This window comes from Delphinapterus leucas, chromosome 11 (genome assembly GCF_059928025.1).
Source record: "Delphinapterus leucas isolate spDelLeu-1000000601 "Yukka" chromosome 11, BTC_Dleu_Yukka2, whole genome shotgun sequence".
NCBI classification, from domain to species: domain Eukaryota; kingdom Metazoa; phylum Chordata; class Mammalia; order Artiodactyla; family Monodontidae; genus Delphinapterus; species Delphinapterus leucas.
The window spans coordinates 85,464,350-85,491,362 of record NC_143139.1 but is presented as its reverse complement, the minus strand read 5'-3'; the positions used below and the strand labels follow the sequence as shown (position 1 = coordinate 85,491,362).

Genomic DNA, 27,013 nt, shown 5'->3' with positions numbered 1-27,013 from the left:
CTTCAGTGGTTTGGAAGTCATTTGAGAGTTCAGTTTTTGTTGAGTAGAAGCAATGGCTAAATAAATGAAGGTATAGCCTTAGATAGAATGTTATGAACAATCAAAATTTAAAAATTACATTTCACGTAACAACAAAGATGAATTTTAGGAACTTAATATATGTGAATTATCCCATTTCTATAAAGTTCAAAAGGATGTTTAGGAATACACATATATGTGGTCATAACATAGAAAACAAGAGAATGAAAAACACAATTCAGGATAGTTACTCTGATTGACGAGGAAGGGCATGGGATTGGGGAGGGCACATAGGGTACTTCAAATGTAAAAATCATGCTGTATTCCTTTTCTTAAATTGGGTGATGGGTACATGGGTGTTTTTGCAATATGGTTATTTATAGCTTATATGTATTTTATAAATATTATTTCTGTATCTATTAAATATTTAGTACAAAATAAAAATCCTGGAAGTAGCACTTTTAGATTTCTTATTAAATGGTTGACTATGAAAAGAAAAGAATTAGAATAACAGCTAGGTGTCCAAATGAAGAATTTCCAAGGTAGGAGGGATATAGGTATGTTTATTGACAAGGAGGCAAAGGAGTAATAGAAAAGGAAAGATGGAGGATGCATGAGAGATGGTGAAGAAGGAAAGGGCAAAGTCCACAGAATGATGGGCTACAAAGTAGCCTTGGAAAGAAAGGATACCCCTTATTACTTCAATGTGGTAAGAAAAGGAGCCCTGAAGAGAGACTAAGGTGAAGGGCCTTACATATAATGACATTCTCAGTTGTCCCAAGAAGGTAGATAGATTTCCCAACCTGTTTCATGTTGTGACACACACAGAAAATTGTAATATTAGATGGCACACTAGGGAGAAGAAGGAGGCCACTTGGAACCAGAGGCAACCAGCCTGCCTCTGCAGAGCTTCGAAGGTCAGTATCTTGACACAGCTGTAAACTATTCAAGGCATCCTGGTTTGGGAAGTTCCGATCGAGGCAGTGTTTCTCAACCTTTTTTTCATTATGACCCTCTGAGGGAACCATTTAAAACATTTTTTCCCCTAAATGTTCCCACCCATGAAATTTTAATATCACAGATATCCAATTTATCCATTTCTATACTGTATGTATATCCGTGCTTTATACATAAAATGAATGAAAAATTTTTTTCTCCCCCCAAGAACAAATTTTTGTCCCCACTAAGAATGCATGATCTAGGGTAAGGGAAGCAGAAAATTTGGAGACCTTGTAAGTCACTCATCAGGTTGCCGACACGTACATTGGAAGGAAGTGGTAGAGGTGAATGTGCCTGCCCTCATTTAGAGGAAAGGGTCTTCACTCTGAGGGGCTTACATGTATTTCTTCTTAAAAAAAAAAAAAAAGAAAAAAATGGAAGACACATCTCCCCTATCCCTTTGCATTTCTTGAAACTAAAAGAGCAGTTCCTGTGTGTGAGTTCTGATAAGGAGTCATGAAAGGAGGAGAGGTGAAAATGCAGAGATGTGTGGAGATGGCCAAAATATGTAGGTATATATGGAAGATACTAGATCTGCTGTGCTGTTGATTATAAGGCTTTGCTTTTGAACAAAGTAAACTTTTATTTCAGGTTCCCTTAAGAATGCCCAAAAGAATTATTGACATAATTTGAAACATATTCTATGGTGTGAAATCTATTCTGTGCTAAACATTTGCTGGAAACATATATTTCTAAATTTAATAAAACATGAAGTTGGATTTTAAAGCAGTCCTTTGATGAACCTTCTGAATTTGTTCATACTATCAAACTTCCTGTTATCAGTGGAGCTCATTCTAGCAATAAGGCACTTAGAAATTAGGTCTTATGGATACTGAAAGCTCTTACTAATTAGTATGCTGAAAATCTGTTTTTTATTAATGTTATTAATTTATGTGACAATCTTTAAAAGCTCTCTACTAGCTCTAGTAGTGCAGTTAGTCTGTGAGGAATTTAAGTAATTTAAAAGAAATGCTGGGGGCTTCCCTTGTGGCACAGTGGTTGAGTCCGCCTGCCGATGCAGGGGAGCCTGTGCTCCGCAACGGGAGAGGCCACAACAGTGAGAGGCCCGCGTACCGCTAAAAAAAAAAAAAGAAATGCTGATAGACTTGCTCTTAATAGAAATGTAGAGTATGTTGTGATAGCGAGAAAGCATTTCTGACATTAAGGGAAGCTATTCAAAGTAATAATTCTGCTATAGTTTAAAAATATAACCGGTGATCATGATGAGATCATGATGGGGTTTTAACTTCATGAGCGGTTAAAACTTTAATAAGTTTCTATACTAATTATGTTAATTATTTTGTCTTTCACATGATGCCTTTAATCTACTTGGAACTGATTTTTGTGTATAGTATGAGAATAGGGGTCCAATTTCATGGTATTTTTTCGGCATATTAATAACTGTCTTGGTACTATTTATTGAAAAATCTATACCACTCTTTATTGATCTGCAGTACCTCTTTTGTATATCACAGATTTCAAGTGTATGCGTGCGTGTGTGCATGTGTAGTTACCAGGTTAAAAAAGTACCCCTCGGGCTTCCCTGGTGGCCCAGTGGTTGAGAGTCCGCCTGCTGATGCAGGGAACACGGGTTCGTGCCCCGGTCCAGGAAGATCCCACATGCCGCGGAGCGGCTGGGCCCGTGAGCCATGGCCGCTGAGCCTGCGCGTCCGGAACCTGTGCTCCGCAACGGGAGAGGTCACAGCAGTGAGAGGCTCGCGTACCGCAAAAACAACAACAACAACAACAAAAAAAAGTACCCTTCAATTCCTGGTTTGCTAAGAGTTTTTAATAATAAATAATAAAATGATGAATTTTATCAAATTTTCTGCATTTATTCATATAATCATATTATTTTTTCCTTCATTTATTTGTTAATGTACCGTATTATATTTTCAATTATTAAATCAGCCTTATATTCCTAGCATAAATGCAGTTTTCTTGTGGTGTATTACACATTTAACATTTTGCTGGATTTGGCTTGCCAACAGTTTGATATCTTTTTTACATTTATTTTTATTCATAAGATTGGCTTATAGTTTTCCTTTTTCATATTGTCATTGTTGGATTTTGAACTCAGAGTTATGCTAGTCTCATTATGTGAGTTAGATATACTTACTCATACACTTTATACTGTAAAGTAATGTAAGATTTTGTAATCTATTCTTTTTATTATTATTTGTTACTTAAATATTTGGTAGAACTCACTTAAAAAAACAACAACAACAAAGCAAACAACTTATGTGGACCTGATGATTTTTTGAAGAAGATTTAAAATTTTAGATTTAATTTCTTTAGTCATAGAATGATTCAGATTTTGTATTTCTTCTTGAGTTAATTTTGTTAAGTTATATATATTTTAGAATATTTTCCCATTTAAATTGTCAAGTTTACTGGCATAAAGTTGTTCATAATCTTATTTTTAAAATATTGGTAGTAATTGGAATTATGACTTCCTTTTTCTTCCTATTGTTTGTCCCTACTCTTTTTTTCTTTTCAGATAACTGATATGTAGCTTTATTGATCTTCTTACTTTTTTCTCTTTCATTACTTTTCTTATTCAAGTTTGTGTTTATATTTCTATCTTTTCCAACTTCTTGAGATGGATGCTTAGGTCAGTAAGTCTTCCTTCTTTTTTAAGTATGTGCTTCTCATTACTGCTTAAGCTGCACCCCACCTGCTTTTATATGTAATATTTAATTTCCATTCAAATACAAATGTTTAAAAATTTCTATTATGATTTCTTCTTTAATTCGCAAGTTATTTAAAGGCATGTTCTCTCAGTTTCCAGATAGTGAAGGCATCATGCCCTGAAGGTTTTTTTTCATGAATAAGTTTTTACCTATGAATTCAATTTCCTCAATATAGGGTTTCTCAATCCTGACACTTGTGATATTTGGGGCCAGATAATTTCATATTGTGGGGGGTGGGATCCTGTGCACTGTGGTTTGTTTAGCAACATCTCAGGCCTCTGCCCACTTGATGCCAATGAAACATCCCAAATTACGACAACCAAAAATGTCTCCAGATATTGCCAAATCTCTTTTTTTTGGATTGGGGGTCGATTATTGGTGGCAAAATCACCCCCAGCTGAGAACTACTGCTTCATAGATATAGGGCTATTCATGTTATCTATTTCTTGCCAAGTGAGTTTTTATAGTTTGTGTATTTCAAGGAACTTTAAAATTTCACCCAAGCTATTATTTTCTGGCATAAAGCTGTTCATGGTATAACCATATTATTCTTTTAATCCTGCATAGTCTGTAGTGATGACTCCTCTTTCATTCTTAATATTGAAATTTGTGTCTTCTTTTATTCTTGATCTATTCAAAGAAGCAGCTTTTGGTTTCATTTCTTTTCTCTATTGTTTTTGTTTTCTATTTCATTGATTTATGCTCTTATACTTCTTATTCCTTCTTTATGCTTCCTTTCAGTTTAATTTTTTATTTTTTTTTTAGGTTCTTAAGATGGGAACCTTAGATCATTGATAATAGATCATTCTTCTTTTCTAATATAAGATTTAATGCTGTGAATTTCTAAGGACTGCTTTTTTTTTTATATATAAATTTATTTATTTTATTTACTTATTTTTGGCTACATTGGGTCTTCGTTGCTGTGCGCAGGCTCTCTCTAGTTGTGGCGAGCAGGGGCTACTCTTTGTTGCAGTGCGGGATTCTCATTGCGGTGGCTTCTCTTGTTGCGGAGCACGGGCCTTAGGGTGCATGGGCTTCAGTAGTAGCAGCATGCGGGCTCAGTAGTTGCGGCTCACAGACTCTAGAGCACAGGCTCAGTAGTTGTGGCACACGAGCTTAGTTGCTCTGCGGCATGTGGGATCTTCCGGGACCAGGGTTCGAACCCATGCCCCCCGCATTGGCAGGCGGATTCTTAACCACCGCACCACCAGGGAAGCCCTAAGGACTGCTTTATGTGCAGTACTTATCTCAATATGTTGTGTGCACAAATCTCAATATGTTGTGTTTTCATTTTCATTAAATTCAGAATATTTTAAAATTTCCTTTGTGATTTCTTTTTTGACCTGTGGGTTATTTAGAAGTGTATTGTTTGCTTTCCAACATTTGGGGGAATTCTCAGATATCTATCTTTGCTGTTGTAGCCAGAAAACATACTTTATGTGTTCCAGTTTTTTTCAAATTTATTGAGACTTGTTTTATGGCTCATAGTATGGTCTATCTGCGTGAATGTTCCATGTGTATATTTGTAAAGAATATGTATTCTGCTTTTGTTGGATGTTGTGTTCTATAAATGTCCTGTAGATCAAGTTGGTTGTTATTATTGTTAAAATCTCCTGTATAGTTTTGATTTTTTAAAAATCTGTGTATTCTACCAGTTAATAAGAGAAGAGTGATAAAGTCTCCAAGTATAAATACCAACTTGTCTGGTTTTTTTTGTTTGTTTTTTTCAGTTTCATCAGTTTTTCCTGTGGGTATTCTGAAGGTCTATTTTTAGGTGCAACTACATTTAGGATTGTTATGTCTTTTTCATGAGTTGACCTCCTCAGCCATTATTCAATGTTTGTTTTTCTCTCTGGTAATATCCCCTGTTATAAAGTCTTTTCTTTCATCTTTCTGATATTGATATAGCCACTCTAGCTTTCTTTCCCCTAGTGTTTATATGGTATATCTCTTTCCATACCTTTACTTTTAACCTATTTATGTTCCCATCTTTTAATAATGCATATTGTAACCTCTTTCCCACTAGATCCTTTAACATATTAATCATAGTAATTTGAAAGTTCTTGTCAGATAGTTTCAACACCTGAGTCCTGAATCTGGTCCTGTTGACTTCTTAACTCCTGACAATAGTCTGTTTTCTTTATTGCTTTTTACTGTCTCAGAAATTTTTTATCAAATGCTGGACATTGTGTATAAAAGAACATTGGAGATTGAGATAAATATTATTTACGCCTTAAAGGCAGGCTTTTTCTTCTATTAGGTCATTAGTATGGAGGACTGTGTGAGTCTCATCAGTAGTTGAGCCGGGTCTGGTTTCTGTGGTTGTTATAGTTACCTTCAGTGCACCACTGACTTCAGATTTATCAGTGAGCTCCTGCTACCTTATGCTCAGTGTGAAGCTTGGAGCGCTGTATGCCTGGAGCATGGAAGGCTTAACTATCTGTGCTCTTGCTTCTCTTCTCACGGTAGGTTGTTGATGCTTGTTACATGGTGCAAGGCATGGGATGGGATTTGGGATTCTCTTGCACTAGTCTCAATCTTAGGCAGTTCCTATGCACTTGGTCCACAGAGGTGAGGCCTTCTCAATGTTTCTTAAGACCAATCAATTATTCAGATTGGTCTTAAGCAGGAAGATTTCCTTCCACTTCTCCAGCAGTAGACAGCTTTTGCTTCTACTCTTCCTCCAGTGGCAGTTGATCTTTGCCTGGGGTCGGGTAGCTGGAGTGTTTTCTTCATCACCTCAAGCAGCTTTTGTTTCATATGAGAGAGGGAGTCAGAAATGGATGTGATTTCTTGCTGTGTGCCACCAAGGTCGGCTCTCTCAAGTGTTCTGTCCTACCTCAGTCTGTCTCACAAGTGCCCAGGGGAGGCTTGCAGAAATAGTTGACCCGTGAATGTAGACTCCCCTTGTGTCTAGGGTTCCCAGGTGTTCTAGATGGTTATGTTAGCTCACACTCAGCATTAAAGAATTTGAAATTTTCAGTTGTTTCCTTCCTACTTGCTTTTATGACTAGTACCTCTTCCTCCCCATAATCTGTCAGAGGAGAAAGAGTTTGGGTGTCCTAACTTACCTTGGGGGCACTTACCACCCTTTGGAATTCATTTCACTTCTAGGCATCAACTCCCCTTCCTCTGAGTATATGAGAAGATAATCTAGGTTAAAAGATGACTTTCTTGAGTAATTTTTTCAGTGTCTTATACCCATTTCTTTAGTAACCTGAGAGACATGTATCAAGCCTTGTCTATTTGAATAAATCTAGCTTGTTTTCCTTGTCATTAAGATGATAAACATGAAATATCTTGTTACCTAGTTTTATATCTTGGTTGTGATAGTAATTTTTAAAAATTACTTACTCTGCTTTCAGACCAAACAGTGAGTTAGAATTGAAAAAATAATGAATGAGTCTTTCACAGCAGTGATTTTATGTCTTTGGAATATCTACCTCAGCATTTAATAAATCAGCATTTCAGAAGAATTCTTTGTTTGTTTGTTTTCTTGGCCCAGGATGTGACATAAAGAGGCTTGTATTCAGTTGAATGTACGTACATTATTTAAAATATGAAGATAACTACCTTGTTTGTTTTTCCTTATGTTTCAGGTATTGGTGGTAATTTGGTAGCCATTCAGGCTAGCAGGATTTCTACTTACCTCCATTTACACAGCATTCCAGGAGAACTGCCCGATGAACCCAAAGGTGGTTACTACCCATTTAGAACTTTTTTTGGTCCAGGTAGGTGCTTGTGGATTCTTGCATATTTTATTTCAGGAACTATTGCTCTCTATGAGTATAGGCAGGCAACATTTGTTGAATACATATTTTGTTTGTGAATATTGCATAGTTTTCCATTTCTGAGAGCTAAATAGATTTTAAATACTAGAATAGATTTTGTTCACTAAATCTCAGTGAACAACAACAAAAAAACAATTTGGATCAATTCTGTAGTTGCTGAGGAGCTTTATATAGTTTTTCTCTTTTCTCTTTCTCTGGGATATCTTGTTTTAGGAGTCAGGAAAGAGGAACCTTGTGCATATAAGAAAGCACTGTTAGGTGATTTAGGGAGACAGATATACCATCTGTCTTTTGTATATTAATCTTTTGGACCTTTCTAAATGTAGGCATTTGATCCCAAACAAGCAGAATGAGAGGGGATAACCTCAGTTACAAGGACATTATTATGTCCCAGGCATATGATATCCAAAAAACTAAACCACAATTTTAAATTCTTGACAATTTTTTTTTCTGATGAAAATAAATGTAATGTAATAAATGTAACTTTTGAATGAGGATCAGAAATGCCCAGTCTTTTAATTGCAGTGAAAGAATTCTAAAGGAAAAATAAAATTAAAACATTTCATAACCAAAGGTCCTCTATTAGAAGATCATGAGATGTCATTTAGTCATTAAAATGGTCAATAAAAAGGAATTAAATGATGTAGGGAAAAAAACCACATTTCAGTACTTTAAGAACTTCATATTTTTTCTTTTGTTTTTATAATAGATATTATAGTTTGACCAGTGTTCTTCATAGCATGTTTTTATCAACCACCTTTTATTTAATTAATATATAACATATAGGGAGAATTTTTAAAAATTAAGTGAATTGTAAATAGTTAAAATTTATTTTTAGCAACTGAATTTTATGTGATTCTATGCACTATAGTAACTAGAAGTAATCCTCAAATTTTAACAACTGTGACCTATTATTCACCAAAATATGATTTTAACAACTTTTACATTTTTATATTACAGGAGTAAATAATAAATCTGCTCAAGTTCTACTGCTTTTAGTGATACCTGGGCATTTAATTTTCCTCTACACTATTCATTTGATGAAAAGTGGTCACACTTCTTTAACTATAATCTTCGTAGTAGTATACTTATTTGCTGCTGTGTTACAGGTAAGAGTTGAAACCTCTTGCAATCTCTTTTATGCTCAGATTGATGTAAAAGTGTAACTGTAAATCTAAAGGCATAAGAAATATTTTAACATTTCAAAAATCAGCTGAATGCCTTCATATTGATTTGATCTTCTTAAAACCAATAACTTTTAATATGATTTGATCAACAGAACCGTTGAATTTCCTGTTTCCTAGATTCTGTGTCTTCCCTTTTATTTGTTCTCTTCTTTTGTATGAACACATCTTCAGATAAATTCCTGAGAAAGACTGCTGCATAGGAGAAAAATTTTTGAGTCTTTGCATTTTGTAAAATGCTTTTACATGAATAGCTTGACTGGATATAGAATTGTTTCTTTTAGAATTTTGAAGGCATTGCTTCCTTGCTTTTTAACTTCTCCTACTACCATTGAAAAGAACAACACATGCCATTCTCACTGCTGATCTTATGGTACAGAACTACTTTTATCTTTCTAGAAGCTTCTAGAAAGAAAATCTTCTCTTTTTCCCTATTGTTCTTAAATTTCTTCTGGTATTTATCTATAAGTTTTAAAGTAATATGCCTAAATTTCTAGTTCATGATTAATCTTCTTTAGACTTTTGCTAATAAAAGTTGAGGGTTTGGGGGCTGTTATAATGCCACATCTTTCCCATATGGTTATATAACAGTTTTTGGTTAAATTAGTAGTCAATGTTTCTATTATTGGGTCTATCTAAACATTGTTTACTATAGAGCCAGATAATGTATTATATTTCATTTTTGTATATTTTACTTTTCTTTGGGTTAATAATCACATCTTTTTCCATTTGCCTCATTTTCCATAAACCCATCCTAATTTTTTTTCCAACTGTTGCAGCTTTATTTTGGCTTCTTAGCCATGGCTTCTTGCTAAGCTCTGTAGGATTTGGTACCTCCTACAGTGAGAAATCCTAATTTAAGAGATGCATTCAAATAATTCTTTGAAAAGATAACATTTGAATTTGGCCTTCAGGGGGTTTGTAGGAGTGGAGCTGGAGGTTAAGTATGTGGAAAGAAACTGCATTGATGATAATGAGGTTAATGAAATTAACTGACATTTACCGTGTTTCCTATATGACCAGCATTGTTCTAAGTGCTTTACATGTACAGATTTACTTCATTCTCACAAATACTCTCTGAGATTTGTCCTCCTGGTATAAATCAGTGATTTTTAAAGTGAAGTACGTGCAAAACAATGCATTGTGTACAGAAAGAGAAGATTAAAACTTCTATTTATATATGTCTACCTCATTTGTTTAAAATGTCTATTTTCTCCTATTTTTATGATTGCTTTACAATAAACATTAGCACAGTGTTACGTAAGTATACTCATTTATATTGAAAGGGCTGCATAAGCTAAAACTTTTGGAGGTTACTGAGTAAAAGCATAGAGATGAGAAAGCACAGAGCTTATGCCAGAAAGAGCAAGTAATTCATACAGAGGATATAACTAAAAGAAGAGAAGATGAGGTTAAGAAGGTAGATTAGGGCCAATGTAGAAAGGCTTTAAATGCCAGGCAGAGGAGACAAGAATCCGCTCATAAAATAACAAAAACCCTTATGACTTAATTGATATTTTTAACTTTTCTATAATGCTTTATAGCACCCAAGATTTTGTTAAAAGTCACTTATCAAATCATTCATTCATTCATTCAATAAACCTTCATTCTACTAGGTGCAGGGATGGGTTTTAAATCCCAGGCTGAATAAATTCAGACCCTATCCTCAAGGACTCATAGCCTGGAGGGAAGACTACTACATGAACAAATAACTATATTATATTGTAATAGAATATAAATGCTGGGAATAGCTACGCGTAATTTGCTGTCAGAGCTTGGAAGAAAAAGCAGCTAATTCCACCTCGGGAGTTATATTTTTCTACTATTCAGTAGGGACAACAGTTACTTCAAATGCATTTTTACTACTGGCTATCTTTATTGCTACATATGATATGGTCATTTATTATAATTTATGTTCTCCATGTGTGTAAGTATTATGAAAAAGATGCATTCTTCAATCCTATGGGAAATATTTAAGAGACTATTCTTTGGTCTGTTTGTAAGCATGCCATTTTTAGAGCAAGTTCCTATTTGTAACTTTACCTCTTCACCTCATGGATGGATTTGATGTTTATGTTTATGGTTCTGTGCCAACATACTATCATGCATCATTTCTCTTAAGTTCATGAAGGATATAAGAAATTATTCTGAATTCATAAAAATATTAGATTTCAACCTTATGCTCACAGTATTCCTATATGTCTTTTGTTAACTTCTGACCCAAATTCTGACCAGTAAAGTTTGAAAAACTAGAGTTGAGGAGAGTAATTATTAATCTCTTTGTGTCTCAGTTACCTCCTCTATAAAGTGGGAGGGATACAGACAGTCCGACTTAACGATTTTTCAACTTTATTATGTGCAAAAGTGATAACGCATTCAGTAGCAACCGTACTTCGAATTTTGAATTTTGATCGTTTCCTGGGCTAGTGATATTCGGTATGATGCTCTCTTATGATGCTGGGCAGTGGCAGCGAGCCACAGCTCCCAGTCAGCCACGTGCTCATGAGGGCAACCAACTGATAAACTGATCCACTTAAGACCATTCTGTACCCAACCATTCTGTTTTTAACTTTCAGTACAGGATTCAGTAAACTACATGAGCTATTCAGCACTTTATTATAAAATAGGTTTTGTGTTAAATGGTTTTGCCCATCTAACTGTAGGATAATGTTAGTGTTCTGAGCATGTTTAAGGCAGGCTGGGCTGAGCTACAATATTCAGTAGGGTAGTTGTATTAAGTGCATATTCGACTTACAGTATTTTCAGCTTATCATGGTTTTTTGGGATGTAACTTCATCATAAGTCAAGGAAGATCTATAGTATTACCTACCTCATAGTCACTTTTGAGGATTAAATGAATTAATTACATAAAGCTTGCTTCATAGTAGATGCTATATGTGTGTTAGCTGACACTATTGTTGTTGTTGTTTTAACATGGAATTGTAAATGGTGAGCCATTAATCTCTGAATAACAGTTGGATTTTTTTAAATTTTATAGTATTGACTGAATTTCCTTATGTGTCTTTTACAACTTTCATTTTTATGGGTTTTAGTTTTTATTTTCTCCCTAAGAATCAGATAATCTGCCAGAGTAGATCTTTGTTTTTGCACCTGACATTGTGCATTATTTCAATGCAATAGCTTAGAATCAGATTGTAAATTGTCAAATCAAATCTTCATTCTCTGACACTAACATATATAATGCATACATGAGCACACACATTCACACATCTCTTCAGAGACTGAGGTTGAGATAAAAAATCTTGACCTTTCCCTGCCTACTTCACTCAGTCCAAAGATGGACAGAATAAATAAGTACTTTTTTTTTTAAGACTTTTTTCTTTTTGATGTGGACCATTTTTTAAAGTCTTTATTGAATTTGTTACAATATTGCTTCTGTTTTATGTTTTTTTGGGGTTATTTTGGCCATGAGGCATGTGGGATCTTAGTTTTCCGACAAGGGATCGACCCGCACCCTCAGCATTGGAAGACGAAGTCTCAACCACTGGACTGCCAGGGAAGTCCCTAAATATGTACTTTTTAAAGACAAAGACTCCTTCACCACTTAAGACTCATCTTTTAATATCCTTTACTTGACTGACTTCCTTTTTGGATGTGGATTAAATTTATATTCAAAACCTTGGTTTAAGTCCCAGCCCTTATTCAAATATTTCAGTCCACACCAGTCTTCCCATCACTAGACTCTATATTTTGATTGAATATTATATAGTAAAATTTTCTAATGCCTGTTTAATTTCTCTCCGCCTAGATTCCTACCTCCTTGAGGGGAGAGACCAAGACTTTTTTCTTTTGGTATTCTCCACAAGACATGATAGAGTCGTTGTTTTTTGAATTCTTGATATTTCACTTTCTTCCCAGACTAATGTTCTTTAAGGAAATTTCCCCACACCACCTAATTTCCCCAACCAACTGAATGAAGGAAATCCATTTGAAAGAAACTTTATATTGAATTTATTATAATGACATCGTGACAGTTCTTTGCAGTATTTTTGCATTTACTCAGATGTCATCTTCCTGGAAGCCTTTCTTGAATACCTAATTTGGTGCCTTTATTCTCTGTTCCCATGGTACCTTGTGAATACCATTATCCTAGCTTTTCTACTTCACATTAACATAATCTGTTCCTGTGTCTGTCTCACCCATTCTAGAGAAAGGGTCTTTGTTTTACACATTTTTTAAATCTCTAGCACCCAGCCCCATTCCTAGTGCTCAATTAGTATTTGTTAAACTGAATGACTGTATCTTGCTAGCTCTGTCACCCCCTTCAGGAAGAAGAAAGTTTACAACTGTATTTAGGTACTAGAAATTCCAGAAAAACTGAAAAATCTAAATTTTCTTCTCTTGCTCAAATTTTCTCTCTTTCACTGACCTAGGTATTTAAAATTTAAAAAAAAAAGAAAGAAAATAAAAGGCAATGAAAAATAAAACACAAAATACCACAAATTGTATCAGGGTTCAGTCAAAATTACAAGGATTTACTGAAATGTTTAGCGATGACATGACTTGATATCCAGGGAAAGTGCAAGGTTGGCTTTAGATAAAGGGAATTGGAAATGAGTTGAAAATTGATGAAGCTGAAGGATGGAATGTGAGACTGCTGTGGGGATAATGTGTAGTATTCTGTGTACTTTTGTGTATGTTTGAATTTTTACATAGTAAGGAGTTTTTTAAATTAAGGTTTTTCAGAGCATGTTTTTTTGCGGTACGCGGGCCTCTCACTGTTGTGGCCTCTCCTGTTGCGGAGCACAGGCTCCGGACGCGCAGGCTCAGCGGCCATGGCTCACGGGCCCAGCCGCTCCGCGGCATGTGGGATCTTCCCGGACCGGGGCACGAACCCGTGTCCCCTGCATCAGCAGGCAGACTCTCAACCACGGCACCACCAGGGAAGCCCTTTCAGAGCATATTGACTTCCTAATTTTGGTCCTGTAGCTGACTATTTCTTACTTAAAGTGAAAAGTAAAAAGTAAACTTGAGTTTGAAATTGTTTGAGACTTAGAATAGTCGAGTTCATGTCTTGTTCATCGTAAGTGCGCACTGACTCCATTTTTTGAAGCTATTTTTTAAATTTAAAAATCTACTTACATGTCACACATTTCATTGTTTAGGTATTTATTATGTGTCTTGAAATTAGAAGGAACCTAACAAATGTGCTTTTGTTATGTGTCATTAAGTCCACTGAACCACAGTCAGTAGGTGTGATGGATTATACTCTTACTCCTGTTCCCGCCCGGTGCCCAAGAGCAGTCAGAGTAGTTGGAATATGTCAAGGCTGGAGTAATGTGCAAAAGGCATCCATATTTAGTACACCACCAACCACACTGCATTTTAAGGGTTTTTTTTCAACATTAAGGATGGGTCAGCACCAAGCTGACCATGCTGATTACCCATTCTTCCTTCTGTGCCATCAGTCAGCATTTGTGAGACTGCTAGCTGTGGCTAAGGGTACAGTCACTGGCTTTAGAACAGAATTTTTCATCTGTGTCAACAAATTAGCCCACTGAACCCACAACTTTGATTTCACAGAACCAGAGTATACTTTCTTCTACAAACTTAGAGATGATTGGGTTCTTTCTCTCTAAGCAGTCATTTCCTCTGCCTTCACGTCTTTCTTATTCAGATGCTCTATTGACTGCTCAAAACCTGTTAATTTGTGATATCAAAAGCGTGATAAGGAATTCCAGGTTGTGATGGACCTTGTTGGCCTTCCTTCTAAGTTGTACAGAAGGGGCTTCCCTGGTGGCGCAGTGGTAGAGAGTCCGCCTGCCGATGCAGGGGACATGGGTTCGTGCCCCGGTCCGGGAAGATCCCACATGCCGCGGAGCGGCTGGGCCCGTGAGCCATGGCCACTGAGCCTGCGCGTCCGGATGCTGTGCTCCGCAACAGGAGAGGCCACAACAGTGAGAGGCCCGCGTACCGTAAAAAAAGTAAGATGTACAGAAGGGAATTTTGATATCTTCCTCAGGGTTTTCTGTTTCTAATTCTTTTATTTGCCTTATTCCCTGCAGTTTTTTTCAAGGACGTAGTACCTGGACCGCATAATAAACCTGAGAAGGTACAATGATAACTATCCATCAAATAAGCAGACTGATGATCTCTTGAGCAAAGAAGGAACAGCAGTACATTGTCGTTCATTTCCCTACTTAATTTAAAGCCTCTACTAGTCCTCCTTTGTGTTTGAATTGCTAAATATGCTTCCTTTGTCTGTGAAGAGATAAAAGCTTAAACTTTGGATGACATAACCTACAAAAGGCAAAAAGATAGGCACGTATGGAGTATATTAATATTTTTTCTCCTATGAAATATTTCAGTGGGAAAGAAAAATGAGACTTTTCTAGCCCTAGAGGCCTACTAAATTCCAACAAAGTGTTTGTTAATATAATTCATAAAGAATGACTCAAAAACACTTCTAAATGAAAATTTTAATTCCCTCTTTTAGGCACTGATTGTTTCATATAGAAAATTAGGTTACTAAGAACTTTTCTAAACTTCTAGCAGCACCAAATTCCATGGGAAATTCATGTGAAAGCTTGTGGAAAACCTGGCTTATCTGTTTTTTAATTGGGAGAGACAAAGTGGTTCCCTTAAATGGTGGAATGACAAATTCACATTTCATAAAATTAAAAATATAAATATCGGGATTTTGTCAACTGTATAGTGCACATTATCTTGCTAGTCACTGTACAAAAGAAATAGAAGATATTGTCCCTGCCCTTTAGGATCTTCTCTTGGCTGTGGGAGATGAGACTTAAATGCAAAAAATAATTAGAGAGGAGCCTAAATAAGACTTACCTCCTTATAACAGTAAGTTATAAGCGTCTTCCTGTGTAACTTCAGAATCACACTTTGTGCTTATGCCTGGATTTCCTTGTTTAAAAGTGCTTTAATAGGTTTTTTTTTTTTTTTTGGAGGGGAGGATCAGAATATATACTGTAGCTGATGAGAAACTTGAATTAATATCAATAAATATGAAACTGCTCTTAGCAAAATAGTAATACTTATATTTCTTACTAATATAATTTTGAAAGCAGAAGTCTCCTTAGTTTTTATTACTGCCTTTCAGTAGGCAGTGTTTGTTTTTTCATTTTATACTTATGTGCAAATTGCACCATCTTAACATTTCCCAACAAGTTGGTGTTCTTAAGAAAAATTATTGTCAGCAAGGCCCAAGCTGAACTTAAATGAGCAAATGAGTGACCCTCATAATAAAATTAATAATCTGGATATTGAATATGAATTTCCTAAGAAGTGTTTCTGTTTTATAAGTAATAGTTCGTGGTGGTTTCGAAACCTATGCTTGTACCATGAACACACCCACAGCACAAATAGTGCAAATTAAGAGCAAACAGCTTCCATTTCTCATCTAGTAGAACATGCTTGGGGCAGAAATATGGTCCATGTACTTGCTAACAGAAGCATTGGCAACATCTTAGTTCTGAAGTCACATTCACGTGACTCAGTGTCATTATTTTAACTACAAAGACATACAAATAAATGTTTTCACAGAAGAAAAATATTTATAAGCCTTATAAATCATCACATACAAAGGACAAAGTGGAAAAGAGGGAAGATAAGATCCAATATGCAGAACATTGTAGAAAGATCACAGAGCTCTTTAGAGGCAGAGCTGAGTCTGAATTTCTGCTCTGCTGCTTATTTTGTGGCTTCAGTCAAGTTTCCTAACATCTCTGGCCTTATTTTTTTCCCTACCTCAGAGGATAGTAATGAGAACTAAGCTAATGTATATAAAGTACTTGGTAGAGTTGCTGGAATGTAAAAAGTTTCCAGTAATGGTAGTAGCTGCAGTTTATCATCATTATTGTTGTAGACATTATTTTTATCTTCCTCTCATTTTTGGAGCTGGTTATTCAGTGCGCTAAGGCCTTTTTCATCTCCTCACCCTTCACCTTCCTTTTGACTCCTGTTCTTTGCTGCAGGACTCTTTTTCCTGCTCTTCTCATGAGTGCCCTAAGCTTCAGATACCACCCTTTCATTGCTAACTCCCAAACTGATATCTCCAGTCTGGCTTCCTATTCTGCATCTCCAGTTAAATGTTGAAATGTTGTTTCAAATTTAACATGTCCAAAACTAATTTATTTCTCTCATAATCTTTCCCACATTAGTAGGGGTGGTGGACAAGAAGCCACAAGTGCACAGAGAACTAGGCCAGGCTTAGGTACACAAAGATCCCCTAAATCTCTCAGCCCTCAGCTCCTGACCCTGTAAAGTTCCTCCAGGATGGGGAGAGCCTTGCTCGCATAAGACTTTATATCCCATGTGTATTGCTGGTGTCCAAATCCTGCCCATCTCAGTCATTGCCATTACCTTGTTACTGGTGAGTCCAGGCAGTGTAATAGGAAGACTCCTAGATATTTCTGGGTTCTAAGTCTGGTCCCTTCCTAAGTCCCTAACTTTGTCTAAGTCACAGCCCTGCTCTGTGGCTTGGTTTCCTCACTTGTAACACAGGGGTGAAGATACTAACACTAAGGTAACCATATAATTTTAGTCCAAACCAGGACACTTTCGAGAATGAAAGGGAGCTGTTAATAATTATGATTAGAGTCACAAGCATACCATGACTATCTGGGGCAAACCAGGAAGTAGAGTGGCCCTAGCTATCACTCAGATCCCTTCCTGCATTTCTAATAGTTGACTTTGTGAATTCCCACTCCTACAGTAAAGATGATTTGTTACAAAGCATTGTTGTACATAATTAATAATGTATATGCTAATATTAACATTATTTGACAACTAAAACAGTCTAATATTAAAATCTATAATTGCTGCTAAGGTAATATTAAGTTAAATTGGCTTTTATGGGTTAGCCAGAGAACCCAGGCAATACATAAAATGTTATTTTCCTTAAAAATTGTATTTCAAGTCCAAATAGCTGATTTTGAATTAGTCTTTTTAAGTTAGAAGCTATCTATTTTTACATTTGTTCAGCCTAAAACAGTCTCTTTCAGGTTCCTGGGTGCACTCTGTGTTCTCATATCTCTGTATTTTACCTAGAAGTCTGTATTTGCCTCTTTCTGCCATAATTTGACTTCTGTTATTTTATAGTGTTCAGCTTTATCTCCTCTTGATCTGCAACTTTTGAGAGGAAAAGAGTACTGGCTCTCTTATATTAAAAGCCGGCTTATCTCCTTATCACCTAAATTGTTCATTCTGAAAATTTTCCGTCTCTGACAGATCCCTTCTTGAGGTTTGGTGTTCTGAGCCACTTTTTCAATACATATATTTAAGAGTTTCCAAAATGGTAATAGCAAATATTTATATAGCATTTATTCTGAGCCATGCACCGTTCTAGGTACTTTACATGTATGAACTCACTGAGTACTTAACACAGCCCAATGAGGTAAGTTATACTATTAGTTCCCACTTACACATGAGGCACTCGACCTGGAGAGAAGTTGAGTAGCTGGTCCAAGTCCACTCAGCAAGACGGAGTCCTGATCCAGTCTACAATCCTAACCACTTGTGTTTTACAAGAACAAGTTTGACATTTTGTTTTGCTCCTAGGGAGGGTCATAGTTTTCAGGATGGCAGTTCTTGGAGGCTTAAAGCTGCCTCTTCTCTCTGGTTTCATTAGATCTTCATATTTCTTCCAGCCAGGTGTTTTGCCTCCAAATTGCATTCGTTCCACAGAGTTTATATGGAATCTGTGCCTACTGAAGTCAAGTAGGAGTCCAGTCAAGGACGTGAATAGGTCCTGAGAGAAGGACTAAGTGCTACGGAAGTTCAGTAGTGGGAGAGTATATTTCTAGGGAGGGAGGGGACCTTTATAATGGATACAATTTTGTTTTGTGGAATCCACAGAAAATGCCACTTCAGCAAAAAGGAAGTAGCATTAAGTAACTGAGAAGACTCAGGGTATTTACAGAAATACTAAGAAAATTTCTGGAGCATAGGGTTTATGAAAGGCAGTGATAGAAAATAAGGTTGAAAACTACAGATTGTGACAAGATCATGAAGGGTCTTGCAGACCAGACTGAAGAATTCATTTTATTCTATAGAACGATGATTTTCAACATTTTTCCCACTCCCAACAAACTTGAGAGACCTGACACATTCCTCTGATGCAGTTCATATAATGTGGAAGGGCTTGAGCTTTGATTTCCACCACTCACTGCCACGACTCACTGCCTGTGTCACCTTGATCAAGGTAATCTCTCATCTGTTTTCTCAGCTGTAAAAAGAGGCTAAGAGTAGACCTGCTTTGTGGGTTGTTATAAGGATGAAATGAGATAATGCATGTAAGGTGCTATTATTGTCTCATCATTTTAATATCATCTCTAATAGCTGTGGATTACTGGGGCAGTGAGTCTCTTAGGGTATCACTGAGTGGATCAGATCCTGTGGAATCTAGCATTGAGTCTCTACCATGATTCTAATACTCGACTCAATCCTTGGAGTCATTCTTCTATGTAAGGAAAATGTAGCCATATGGTGGTAATGTGGCCACAATTGGAATCCCAGGATACCCACCCAATAGCTGAGCAAGTTAATTGGCTTAGCCTTGGGCAAGTTACTTGATTCCTTGGGGGGTCTTATTGTTCTTGCCTGTAAAATGAGGATAATGATTCCTCTTTGCACAGCAGGTATAATACCTGGCACATAGTAGGCCCCTATTAAATGGTGTGGTTATGTCTTTTCTTTTATTACGACACTGAGTCAAATCCTATTCCCAGATGGCATCTCAAAGGAAAGAGCTAAGCAACCAGGAGATTTTAACAGGTTGCCTGACTTCACTCGCATTTTTTCCTCATTTCTCAGGATATAAGTCCACCAGATTCCAACAGGAAAGTAAGGATCTCTTTATTCTTTCTGTGACTGTTCTGCCTCTGTCTCTTAATTGGTTTCTGTCTGTCAGCTTGGGTTGAATGGAAAGTGTGAAGAGAATGATAAAGGAAATGTAAAGGGAGGACCTACAGTTCTAAGAATTTTTTTCTAGTTGTAAAAATAGCTACTTTAACTTTGGGAGTTGATTAATATGGTGAAGGAAGGAAGTTGAAACAGGTGATTTTTTGAGATTCCTTTTTAGCCCTGGGATTGCCTTTTTGTGATACAATAGTGTGTTATGCTATTATAGCTTAGGTTGTAGGGTCTTAAAATTGATACACTTTCCTAAATCCATATTTATGATTAATTCTCTGGACAGGTATGATTGGGCTCCAGGCCAGTAAGCACAGAAGATGAAATGATTGCCTGCCTCATTGGAGGCACGGCATGCCAGAGCCCTGTGGAGCAAGGCATTCAGAAAGGGAGCTTTTTTCCATCCTGTCAAGCCTGACAAGGACGCAGTTAGGACCAGGGAAGCCGAGTTCTCTTTTTCTAGCGTGCTGGTTAGGATGTTACTGCCTGTGCTCCGAGTTCTGCTGCAATTGCAGACATGACTTAGAGGAATTTTCACATCATCTGGAAAAAAAAAAAAAAAATCTTATAACACAGCTATGTGAAAGCACTTACTTGGAAAGCATAAAAACTATTTTTCAAGAAATTTGCCAGAATAAAATCTTGGTTGATTGTGACCCCAGAATATTCAGCCAGAAAACACTGACTTGAATGATTGGATAATTTAAATTTTTTTGCTATTTAAAAAAATAGATGTTTAGCACCATACTTCTTTTTTATTTTAAAGCTAAATGTCTGTGTTAGTTCTGCATAACAAGGCTAGTCTAAGTTGTGATTTTTTTGTACCATCTAGGGAAATGTGTAAAAGCAAAAGGTCTCTAAAGATTTTTGCATTTATTAAAAGGGGTGTTTAAAGGGTGTCAAAAGATGATGAGGCCATCATTCAGTATCCAAAGTAAATAAGCCAAATTGAATTTATTGCTCACTGTTGTAAGGGATCAGGGGAATTCTCCCCAAGCAGCGCAAATTACTGATCTTTTGTAGGGTTTTAGGGATGCCTGGAGTTCAGGGATGGGCAGATATTCAAAAGCTTGAGTAGGCCTATGTCATCTGTAGAGATGTGGATACTTGGGTGTGACTACTGTTGTTAGTTGGTCCTCAGAGGTGTATTTATTAGACCGGATTTGTTCCTAATTGCCTACTTCAGAAGCAAGGACTATCATTGATCGGCTGCCTTCTAAATGCATTCAGTAAGGCAAGTTGTTTATTGATTGAATGAATTTAAAATCAGTTCTGGTGGCTTCTTGTTACCCTGGCTAAAGATCAGTCTTTTCTTGGGAGTGTGGGAACTTCTTACTCTCTCAGTCTCCACTCTTGTTCCTCACTCAGTCAAAGCTGCAGGATTTCATTAAGGATTGTCCAGACCTTCACCTCTGTTGTTGATTCTTCTTGAAGATGGGGTATCTGATTTTCAGTTTGAGTCCATCAGTGTAATTCCTTTTGGGAGGAGGGGTCTTTGAATTATTTATTGAGACATCTGATGGGACAGTGGCTGGGTTGAAACATTTGAGACACTGGACAATAAACATTAAGTGTGAGATAAAGAATAATTAGAAGTATTGTAAGAAGGGAGTGGAATATATTTCACTACCATAACCTAAGATTTTTCAGGCCTAACCAAGAAAACATGTCCTAATGATTCCCTAGGTAGCCAGACTGCCTTTTCTTTTAGCTTAGATACAGATTGTTTTATTTCATCTGTAACAGTAATTCAGGTATCATATGAAGTGTTGGCAATGGTTCTGGTTGGCCAAAAGAAACTCCCAAACCATTCTTTTATCTGTAACCATAACTGTTACTTTGCTGGTCTTAGGTGGAAGCTGTCTACTTTGTGTGCTCATCTCTTTGCTCTGAGAATCTTCGGTTAATAATCGACCTCCGTGAGTCATCTGCTTTGGGAAGTGCTCTGGAGAACTTCAGTTTAGGTTCCCTGTGGTGTTACTTTCCAGCTCTGCTGAAGGTCTCTTCCGTTTTTTTCCCAGAGGACAGCAGACTGTGTTGCCAGTTCAGGCTCATTCAGTGATTATGTTTTATTCATCATCGTAGACTCAGCATTCAGCCCCTGCCTGGTACAGTAAATATTTATAAAATGAATATTCAGCTTTATATTATTCTTGGATTATTTTTGGCATTTCAATTATATTTCTTCATTTAGATTCTGATCTCACTGAAAGCAATAACCGTGTCTTATTCTTCTCTAAATGCTCCAGAAAGCTTATCACAGTGTTTTCTATGTTAGATAAAAATAAATATTTGTTAAATTGGATTCCAGATATACTGAGTGTACTTTGTTTGGGTGATAGGGCAGATATTTGACAAGATTTCTCATCTAAAAGAGAGAATAAATCTGATGGAGAGGTGAAACATATACATAAAACAATTTGAAGATGATGCTTTTTTAAAACGTAATATTACATGTTTAACAAGTACAAGCAAAATATTCTATAAATGACTACTTAACAGTAGGTTTTTTAAACATCTTAACCACTTAAACAGAATGCTAAACTTTATTATTTTTAATGGATTTAAAAAATTTTTGATTTTGGAGTATACTTGATTTACAATATTATGTTAGTTTCAGGTGTACAACAAAGTGATTCAATTATACGTTTACATATATCTATTCTTTTTCAGGTTTTTTCCCCATAGATGTTATTAGAATATTGAGTAGAGTTCCCTGTGCTATACGGTAGTCCTTGTTGATTATCTATTTTATATATAGTAGTGTGTATATGTTAATCCCAACCTCCTAATTTGTCCTTCCCCTTTGGTAACCATAAATTTATTTTCTGATTCTGTGAGTCTGTTTCTACTTTTTTTTTTTGTTTCTACTTTTTGAAAATAAGTTCATTTGTATCATTTTTTAAGATTCCACATATTAGTGATATCATATATTTTTCTTTCTCTGTTTGTCTTATTTCACTTAGTATGATAATCTCTAGGTCCATCCATGTTGCTGCAAATGGCATTATTTCATTCTTTTTTATGACTGAGTAATATTCCATTGTATATATGTCCCACATCTTCTTTACCATTCATCAGTCGATGGACATTTATGTTGTTTCTATTGTAAATAGTGCTGCAGTGAACATTGGGGTGCTTGTATCTGATCGGATTATGTTTTTCTCCAGATCTATGCCTAGGAGTGGGATTGCTGGATCATATGGTAGCTCTATTTTTAGTTTTTAAAGGGACCTCCATACTGTTCTCCATAGTGGCTGTACCAATTTACATTCTCACCAACAGTGTAGGAGGGTTCCTTTTTCTCCACACCCTCTCCAGCATTTATTGTTTGTAGACTTTTTGATGATGGCCATTCTGACTGGTGTGAGGTGATAACCTCATTGTAGTTTTGATTTGCATTTCTCTAATAATTAGTGATGTTGAGCATCTTTTCATGTGCTTCTTGGAGAAGCATCTTTTCATGTGCTTCTTGGAGAAGCACATGTGTCTTCTTTGGAGAAATGTCTATTTAGATCTTCTCCCCAGTTTCTGATTGGGTTGTTTCCTTCTTGATATTGAGCTGCATGGCTGTTCGTACATTTTGGAGACTAATCCCTTATAAGTTGCATGACTGCAAATATTTTGTCCCATTCTGTGGGTTGTCTTTTCATTTTGTTTATGGTTTCCTTTGCTGTGCAAAAACTTTTCAGTTTAATTAGGTCCCATTTGTTTATTTTGTTTTTATTTCCATTCCTGTAGGAGACGGATCCAAATAAATATTGCTACAATTTACATCAAAGAGTGTTCTGCTGATGTTTTCCTCTAGGAGTTTTATAGTATCTGGCCTTACATTTAGGTCTTTAATCCATTTTGAGTTTATTTTTGTGTATGGTGTTAGAAAATGTTCTAATTTCATTCTTTTACATATAGTTGTCCAGTTTTCCCAGCACCATTTATTGAAGAGACTGTTTTTTCTCCATTGTATATTTGTACCTCCTTCATTTAGATTAATTGACCATAGGTGCATGGGTTTATTTCTGGTCTTTCTATACTGTTCCATTGATCTAAATATCTGTTTTTGTGCCAGTACCATATTGTTTTGATGACTGTAGCTTTGTAGTATAGTCTGAAGTCAGGAAACCTGATTCCTCCAGCTCCATTTTTCTTTCTCAAGATTGCTTTGTCTAGGGCTTCCCTGGTGGCGCAGTGGTTGAGAGTCCGCCTGCCGATGCAGGGGACACGGGTTCTTGCCCCAGACAGGGAAGATCCCACATGCTGCAGAGCGGCTGAGCCCATGAGCCATGGCCGCTGAGCCTGCACATCTGGAACCTGTGCTCCGCAACGGGAGAGGCCACAACAGTGAGAGGCCCGCATACCACAGAAAAAAAAAAAAAGATTGCTTTGTCTATTCAGGGTCTTTTTTTTTTTTTTTTTTTTGGTACCAGGGAAGCCCTATTCGGGGTCTTTTATATGTCCATACAAGTTTAAAAATTTTTTGTTCTAGCTCTATGAAAAATGACATTGGTAGTTTGATAGGGATTGCATTGAATCTGAAGGTTGCCTTGGGTAGTATAGTCATTTTGACAATATTGATTCCTCTAAGCAATCCAAGAACATAATATATCTTTCCTTCTGTTTGTGTCATCTTTGATTTCTTTCATCAGCATCCTAGTGTTCAGAGTACGGGTCTTTTGCATCCTGAGGTAGGTTTATTCCTAGGTATTTTATTCTTTTTGATCAGAATGCTAAACTTTAACGTTATTTTAAAAAGTAAAGTTTCACAATGAAATAAAATGTATTTCACAATGAATAGGGCAAGGGTAATGAATGAGCTACACCTTTATGCAACAGTATATTCACAACAATATTGTGAATCCCACAAACCTAAGGTTGAAGCCAGACACAAAAAGAGCACATAATACGTGATTACATTTATATTAAGTATAGAAATAGGCATTAAGAGCTTAAAAAAAAAATGTAAAGGAAGGTTGATAACTAACTTCTGCCAGAGTAGAACTGAGGCCAAGTAGGGAACAGTAACCTTTGGTGGGTGATCAGATTCTTTTTCTTCCTCTGCCCCATTTGACAACCCACTGTTCTTAAATGGCTCATTTAGAAGGACAATATGAACGAATATTTATGATGTCTGCTAACTGCCAGACAATATGTATTTTATTCACATTATTTCATATAATCCTTTGAGCAGTCCTCTGAGATATGTATTGTCTTCCCTACTTCTCAAGTGACAAATATAAAAACTGAAAGCGTTAAAAATTTGCCCAAGTAATAGAAGTAGTTAAGTAGTAGATAAAATTTGAACTTAGATTTGTATTACTTCAAAGACTTTGTTATGTCTACTCCATCACAGGATAAGTAAAAGGGTCAAGAACTTAACCTGGTAATTTCATTAGTGGAGGATGATGGGAAGAGGCTCTATACTAGGGCAGGGATCAGCAACTTTTTCTGTAATGGGCCAGGTAAGCAACATTTTAGGCCTTGCGGGCCATATGGTCTCTTTCACAAGTACTCAAATCTGCCAAGATAGCACAAAAGCAGCCATAAACAATATGTAAATAAATGAACATGGCTGTGTCCCCAAAAAACTTTACTTATGGACACTGAAAATTGGATTTCGTATCATGTTCACAGGTTACAAAATCCTATTCTTCCTTTGATTTTTTTCAACCATTTAAAAATGTAAAAATCGTTCTTAGCTTATGGGCCATGCAGGTGGTGGGCCAAATTTGGCCTACAGGCTGTAGTTTGCTGACTCCTGCTCTAGGCTGTTGCTGGGAAGAAAACTCTACCAGAGTCCTTGTATATATTTAGGCATTCCCTTTCTAAACAGGTTCAAAAGCTCAACAGATATTTGTCAAACCCTCCTGTGTGCTCCACTGCTACTTGACATACAAAGATGACCTCTGCAACCTACAAAAGCAATTTAAAGGAAAATAACATTAAGATATAATTTACATACAGTAAAATACACCCATGTAAAGTGTGGAGTTTGATGAGTCTTGACATATGTGTACAACCATATAACCACCACCACAGTCAACGTATAGAACGTTACCTTCACCCCCAAAAAGCTCCCTCCTGCTTCTCTGCAGTCAGTTCCCATCCATCCCTGGCTCTAGGCAGCCACTGATCAGTTCTCTGTCACCATAAATTAGGTTTCCCTTTTCTAGAATTAAATATAAATGAACCTAAGTATGTACTCTTCGTTGTTTCCTTGTTTTACTCAGCATATATTTTTGGAATTTATCCATATTGTTACATGTATTAGTAATTTTTTTCATTTTTGCTCCTTAACATTCTATTGGATGAGTATATACAAGTCTCTGTATAGACATATGTTTTTATTTTCCTTGGGTAAATACCCAGAAGTAGAATTACTGGATCGCGTGGAAGATGCTTGTTTAACTTTATAAGAAACTGCCAAGCTGTTTTCCAAAGTGATTATACCATCTGCCTTACCATTAGCTTGAGAGTTTTGTGTGCCTCACATCCTCACCATCACTTAGTATTGTCAGTCTTTTTACCTTTACCCATTCCCGTGGGTGTATTGATGGTAATCTCATGGTGATCATAATTTCCAGTTACCTGATGACTAATAGCATGGAGTATCTTTTCATGGATTTATTGGCCATTCATGCTTTCCTCTGTGAAGTTCAAATCTTAGGTCCATTTTTTTAATTGGTATTGAGTTGTAAGAGTTCTTTATATATTCTGGATACAAGTCCTTTGTCAGATATAGGCATTGGAAATACTTTCTCCCAATCTGTGCACTGTCTTTTCATTTTCTTAATCATATATTTTAATAGCAGAAGTTTCAATTTTAATGAAGTTCAGTTTATCAATTTTTTCTTTATGGTTAGTGCTTTTTGTGTTCTAAGAAATGTTTGCCAATCCCTAGAGTTTTAGGGATATTTTCTTTTAGAAATATCCTGGTTTTAGCTTTTATTTGTATCTCTGATCCATTTTGGGTTAATTTTTGTATATGGCATGAAATACAGATTGAGGTTTATATTTTTCCATGTGAATACCCAGCTGTTGCAGCACCATTTGTTGGGAAAACTGTCCTCCTCACCTTCAGTGACCTTAGTATGTTTGTCGAAAACCAATTTACTATATGTGGGTCTATTTCTAAATTGTATTCTTTTCCATAGATTTATATGTCTATTCTTTAGCTGCTCTTCTCTTTTAAGCCTTAACTTTTCTAAAAAATTTTTAATTGCAAACTCTCTTCTTTATGTAGATCTCAGCTCACTTTCATGAGTATTTGTACTTTTACAGGTATAAATATGCCAAACAATCAAATCTAATGTAGATGTGTTTCTCTCTGTGATTCCAAATCAACATCCTTTTATTCTCTACGCTTAGCATAGAGTTCTTAGTGTGCTAGCATTTCAACAGCAGCAGTAATTATAGTTATGAATCCTTGTCTGATACT

The 27,013-nt window shown here is 36.3% G+C and overlaps 1 protein-coding gene across 1 annotated transcript in view; it reads left to right on the top strand.

The window, feature by feature from the left end:
* The window catches only part of SLC41A2 (solute carrier family 41 member 2), a 132,627-nt gene that overhangs the window by 87,398 nt on the left and 18,216 nt on the right, over nt 1-27,013 (top strand). The window contains exons 9-10 of the mRNA XM_022599802.3: nt 7,310-7,441; nt 8,462-8,610. Coding sequence (XP_022455510.1) covers nt 7,310-7,441; nt 8,462-8,610 — 281 coding nt within the window. The remainder of the gene's footprint in view (nt 1-7,309; nt 7,442-8,461; nt 8,611-27,013) is intronic.